We start from the raw sequence: 6417 nt of genomic DNA, 5'->3' as shown, positions 1-6417 counted from the left end.
CCGATGTGCTGGGAAGTCACCCTGCCCGACAGCAGGATGTGATGCTGGCTTGACTCAGTGCGGCACAGCCGGTTTCACGTTCAGAGATTCGGAGCGTTTCCTCTTCCTTATTCTCCTGCAGTTGGAGAACCATGTTCTTGAAAATGTCCCTGATAAGCCAATCAAGACAAGGGACGTTGGCAACTGGATCTAAAACATTTAGTACGCTGCTTGCAGTGAGCCCGTGATGACGGGAAGATTGAAGAGATGTGAAAGAACGAGATTCCCCAAATAACAGGTCTTCCATGAGCACAGCCTAGCCACGTTCACAGATAAATGGGCACCATGTCTGCGCCCGTGTAATTTAGACTGTGTGGGGGTGAAGGGGGAATGTAGGCGGGTGTCGTCCGAGCTCAAGCAGAAAGCAGAGTAAACATGCTCACAGGCATATTTGAAAAATACTCATTTCACAAAGACGTTAACATCTGTTTGTAAAGAGAATGAGAAGAAACCATTACGTGGGACTGGTACAAGTTCATGTTTTTCCCCTCAGTATTTCAGACGTTTTAGGCTCTGCATCTCTCCCTGAAAACCTACTCTTAATCCTTCACAAAAGCCGGTGTCAGCCTTGCTTCTGAAGGTGAATCAGTGAGAGCACTTGGGATTTTTGTTTATGGCTCCCCCATTTCCCTCATGTGGAGAATGTGAGTTGTATAATGTTAAAAGGACACAGGACACAATCTTGAGGAAAGTAAGATGATAAATTACTGAGAATGATAAATTGCTAGAGTCTGGTTTTTAATTATTTATTTATTAAAGACAGGGAGAAGAAGAGAGAGAGAGAGAAAGAGAATGGGTGCACCTGGGCCTCCAGCCACTGCAAACAAACTCCAGACACATGCACCACCTTGTGCATCTGGCTTATGTGGGACCTGGAGAATTGAACCTGGCTTTACAGGCAAGCACTTTAACTGCTGAGCCATCTCTCCAGCCCCAGAGTCTGTTTTGAAATTTGAATCAGTCTTGGGAGAACAGGAGAGCTGTAAGAACATGGCAGCTTCTAAGGGCCAGAGAATGATCTGAGATTCTGTGCATGAAAAAAATGAGTTAGAGAAAGCCTGGCGTGGTGGTGCATGTCTTTAATCCCAGCACTCGGGAAGCAGAGGTAGGGGGATCGCCGTGAGTTCAAGGCCACCCTGAGACTACACTGTGAATTTCAGGTCAGCCTGGGCTAGAGGAAGACCCTACCTTGAAAAGCAAAGAGAGAGAGAGAGAGAGAGGGAGAGAGAATTTGGGATAGAAGAGGGTTGGAGATAGCCCAGTGATATCAGCCTCCACTCGGAGGGGCAGGTGTTATCCCCTCTGTCCATAGAGAGGGGTTTAAAAGGAAGGAATGAGGAGTGAGCTTTCCAGGGTCCCAAGACTTGTCTGAGATCGGAACTTGGGTGTCCTGTGACTTACGGCTTCTTTCTAGCACACTGGCTGATTGTACGACAAAGAGGGAAGTAAATATGTACCACAAATTGTCAATGAGTTAAAGTGGAACAAATAGATAAGGTAGCTTTTCTATGAGGGGGGGGGAAAGGGGTTTATTTTGGCTTACAGACTCAAGGGCAAGCTCCACGATGGCAGGGAAAATGCTGACATGAGCAGAGGGTGGACATCACCCCCTGGCCAACATCAGGTGGACAATAGCAACAGGAGAGTGTGCCAAACACTGGCAAGCAGAAACTGGCTATAACACCCATAAGCCCATCCCCAACAACACACTGTCTCCAGGAGGCGATAATTCCCAAATTTCCATTGGTTGGGAACCTAAGTTTATGGGGGACACCTGAATCAAACCACCGCATTCTGCCCCTGGCCCCCATAAACTGATAACTATCCATGATGTAAAATGGTCAGGAAGTTTAAGATGCAGAAAAGCTAAGAAAGGGTGCTGTCCTAAGTCAAGAGAGCTTTGACTTTTGGCTAGAGAACCCCCCAGGGTCTCCCTTGGCAGACATTTAGTGAAACGCAGAGGGGAGGAAGTGCTTCTGAGTCATAGCTCTCAACACAACCAGGATATCCAGGGACAGGACCTTTCTTACTTCACACAGTCCCTGTCAAGCCAGTTGTGGGTGGATTTGCATTTTGGTGAGGAATTTGCAGGGCTCGCCCACTATTGGACAGCTCTACATCCCCTTGAGTGGGACAGTCAACCCTATAAAGAGGTCCTTGGGCTGATGTCTACCACAATCCCGGACCTCACAATCTGGATCGACTTTGGAAAAGCCTGGTGAGTCTGATTTTTTGAATTTGCCTATCTTCTCATGAGATAAGTTCTATCTGGAGACAGTCAATTTGTGGGGTGGGAGATCCAAATGACCGTCACCAGGTGGATATTACACAGAAGACAGCCATTTAGGATGGAACACAGGGATATAGTTAGCTTGCATTGGTTGTTTGAGATCCACGTGGAAACCAGTATAACAAGGCAAGAGGATGCCTTTCTCCTACTTGTTAGGTCTTCCTTTCCAAGGCTCGGGCTTTAGCAGGTGTTAAACCCCCTGAATTCCTTCTGATCTGTTCTCATGCGCCCAAGCCAGCAGAGCAGGACTTCACAAGAGGTAATGGTGATGGAAAGTCTTGTGAAATGCCCAGGTTTCAGAACTTGAGACCACCTTATTTGATGTTACTTTATGAGAATTACATTACTAGGTTCTTTAGAATATAAATGCTTTCTCAGAGAAAAACATAGCCTCAAATTAAAGGAAAGCAGAGAGGAGAGGGAGGCAGAGAGTTATGAAAAAAGTTGGGGGGGGGGCAGGGACGGTCGTTGAACACTACCAAAAAATTTCTTTCAGATTCTGAGACTTCAGCAAAGATGCCTTACCACCAGCAGCAGTGCAAGCAGCCCTGCCAGCCTCCTCCTGTGTGCCCACCTCCCAAGTGCCCAGAGCCTTGTCCACCTCCAAAGTGCCCAGAACCTTGCCCACCTCCAAAGTGCCCAGAGCCTTGTCCACCTCCAAAGTGTCCAGAGCCTTGTCCACCTCAGCTGTGCCAGCAGAAATGCCCTCCTGTACAACCTCCTCCCCCCTGCCAGCAGAAGTGCCCACCCAAGAGCAAGTGATGACCTTACGACACCTCAGGACCAAGAGCACACAAGGAAAATGGCCTCATCCTCTTCCACGGCAACACCTTCCTGCTCCCTTTGCAGCCTGTCCTGGCTGCAGAAGAATCTTCTCTACCCATTAGCTTTTATACGCCTGTGCTGACTTCCGGAAGTGTAAGGCATCTTCGCCAAGGCTATCACGTGGCTACGCTGAGGAGCTGGATGAGAATGACCATCCTGTGTGGTGCCAGCATGCCAGCGCTTCGAAGGGCAGAGCAGACCTCACCTGTCAGTGCTGTTAGTGGGTAGCTTTCACATCTGTCTCCTTTGGAGAGGTGTCTGCCACTGACACAACTGTAATTCTTCTTTCTCTTCCTTAATAAAGTCCACTTTGGTAACGGTATAAACATATGCTTTATTTTTACAACGTGCTTTGTTATCAATGTAATGTCATCTTGGTTTGTTTACCTTTTTTCTTATTTCATTATTTACTTACTTATTTTATTATTTTTTTTTTGGGGGGGAAGCATTCCCTCTTTTCTTTCTTTTTTCCTTTTTATTGACAGCTTCCATACTTACAGAAAGAAAACTATGATAATTCCCTCTCCCACTTTCCCCTTCACTGATCTACACCCCATCATATCCCCTCCCTCTCTCCATTGGTCTCTCTCTTTTTTGGATGCAATCACCTGTTTATCCATTTTTGAGAAAGTATGTGTGTGTTTGTGTGTGTGTGTGTGTGTGTGTGTGTGTGTGAGAGAGAGAGAGAGAGAGAGAGAGAGAGAGAGAGAGAGAGAGAGAGAGAGAGAGAGAGAGAGAGACTGGGTGACCCAGGATATCCAGCCACTGCAAACAAACTCCAGACACATGATCCCCCCTCTTTGTGCATCTGACTTACATGGGTACTGGGGAACCAAACCCAGGTCCTTAGACTGCACAGGCAAGTACCTTCAACCGCTAAGCCATCTCTTCAACCCCTTGTAACTTTTGATGTTACTATACATAGACCTAATGTATTTTGATCACATCTACCCCATTACTTTCTCTTGTCCTCCACTCCCTTCTGCTGAACCTCTTCTTTGCAACTAGTCCTTCTTCTACTCTGATATTCTATTTTCAAATTAAATTATATTCATTGGGAGAAGTATAGAACCAAGGGAAGGAAAAGGAATACACCCACTTGTTCTGAGAGTTCCCATGGTGGTCCTGGAGGAGGTAAAGAGCCCATGTGGACAAGGGGAAACCCACCAGAACCTGGAGGTTCATGAGTGATGAATGGGCCACCAAGAGAACTTTCCTTCCTCTGGTAAGTGTCTATAGTCTTCTGATGTCCTGCTTTTGTGGTCCACTGCATGGACACCCGGCTGCTTCCGTGAACAATGGCGGGGATGGATATTTGCCAGAGCACAGGCAACGCCCCAGTGGCTGCATCACTGGTGAAAACGTCTCCTTCTCTAGCTGCCTTCAGTTTGGCATAGGTCCTCAGGGAGGGGTGGGGGCCTCATGAGCCACTCCAGCACACCTGATGGAATGGTGATGGGCATAGTCTTGTGCAGGCCCCGTGCAGGTAATTACAGCTCCTGTAAGTTCAAGACTGCCACAGGTATGTCCTATCAGAAAGACAGCATTTTGGTTGAGCTGCAGAGATGGCTTAGAGGTTAAGGTGCTTCCCTGCAAAGCCCGAGGACCCAGGTTCAATTCCTCAAGACCTACGTAAGCCAGATGCATAAGGTGGCCCATGTGTCTGGAGTTTTGTTTGCAGTAGCTGGAGGCCTTAACATGCCCATTCTTTCTGCATATCTACCTCTCTCTCTCAAATAAATAAGGTAAAGGTAATGACAGCGTTTCATAGTGTCCCTCCCCGCACACTGGTGGCCCTTATTTCCTTCATCCTTCTCTGTCACGCGCTCTGAAGCCTGCAGGGGTGATGTCGCTTCCTCGTGGATAGAGCCACTCTCAGCCTTGCTCAGAGACAGCTTCTCTGTGAGGGAGAGCCCCTTTCTCTAGAGACTCAAAACCCACCGAAGTGCTGAGAATGTGTGACCGTCGGTGGCTCATGATGGCTTATTTCTATCCTCTGATGCCCAGAGCAGTCTTCTATAACCAAATTTGACTGTGCTTGGGATCATACCAAAAATTACTTTTTTTTTTTATTGTATCAAACTCATATTATTTTCTTTACTGGGTGTTGGATTTCACACAGAGAGAATAGGCACGACAGGGTCTCCAGCCACTGCAAATGAACTCCAGATGCATGTGCCACCTTGTGCATCTGGCTTATGCGGGTCCTGGGGAATCAAACCAAGGTCTTTGGCTTTGCTGGCAAATGTTAACTGCTAAGTCTTCTCTCCAGCCCTGATATTTCATATTATTTTTAAAGCTAGGGTCTTGCTCTAGCCCAGGCTGACCTGGAATTCACTATGTATTCTCCAGGTGGCCTCAAACTCATGGCAATCCTCCTACCTCTGCCTCCCAAGTGCTGTGATTAAAGGCATGCGCCACCATACCTAGCTGTCATGTATTCTTCCATATTATGCTTTTGAAAGAAAACATACAGCACTTTTTTAAAAAAATTTTTATTTATTTGACAGAGGAAGAGAGAGAGAGAGAGAGAGAGAGAGGAATGGGCACGCCAGGGCTTCCAGCCACTGCAAACATACTCCAGATGTATGCGTCCCCTTGTGCAGCTGGCTAACATGGGTCCTGGGGAATAGAACCTGAGCCCTTTGGCTTTTCAGGCAAATGCCTTAAGCACTAAGCCATCCCTCCAGCCCAGCACTTGTCTCTTTGAATGTAGTTGTTTGGCTTAACATGTTCCTATCCAAATCCATCCATTTTCCCACCTATGACACAAATTACTTCCTTGTGGCTCAATATTACTACTTCATTAGGTATAAATGCTACACTTTCTTCACTTAGTCTTCACTGATGACCAGCTAGGCCGATTCTAGAACTTGCATTTGAGAACAGAGTTGAAGCAAACGCAGATGTGCAGGCGTCTCTCTGGTACGCACCACTTGACTCCGTTGTGTGTACACACGCAAGTGACGAGGCTGAGTCACGAAGCAGCTCCTTTGTAGCGGGTTAAAGAGCAAGCTGCCTACGGATTTCCTTATTAGGGGGACTAATTTACCTTTCTACCAACAGAGCACGAGGCACCCTCTTTCTCTTCATCCTTGCCAGTACTTGTGATTATTATCTTGACAGTGGGACTTCTCACCGGGGTGCAGTGGAATTACTGTGTAGGTTTGGTTAAAGTGTTGAACATTTTATTTTCTATGTATAATTCTGTACCCATCACTACTTCTATTTGCATCACAAGCTTGTGTTTGGGACCAAATTGA

The 6417-nt window shown here is 46.9% G+C and overlaps 1 protein-coding gene across 1 annotated transcript; it reads left to right on the top strand.

Moving 5' to 3' along the window:
- Window positions 1–2845: 2845 nt before the first annotated feature.
- On the top strand, window positions 2846–3091 carry LOC101611142 (small proline-rich protein 2D). Its single transcript, XM_045137905.1, has one exon. The coding sequence runs from the start codon at window positions 2846–2848 to the stop codon at window positions 3089–3091; it is 246 nt and encodes an 81-aa protein (XP_044993840.1).
- The last annotated feature ends 3326 nt before the right edge of the window (window positions 3092–6417 follow it).

This window comes from Jaculus jaculus, chromosome 19 (genome assembly GCF_020740685.1).
Source record: "Jaculus jaculus isolate mJacJac1 chromosome 19, mJacJac1.mat.Y.cur, whole genome shotgun sequence".
Lineage (NCBI taxonomy): Eukaryota > Metazoa > Chordata > Mammalia > Rodentia > Dipodidae > Jaculus > Jaculus jaculus.
Note: the sequence above shows the minus strand (reverse complement) of the source record. Positions and strands in the feature narration are given on the sequence as shown.

What these genes read in the sequence shown, in the direction of transcription:
- LOC101611142 (XM_045137905.1), top strand. Translation starts at nt 2,846, where the DNA reads ATGCCTTACCACCAGCAGCAGTGCAAGCAGCCCTGCCAGCCTCCTCCT.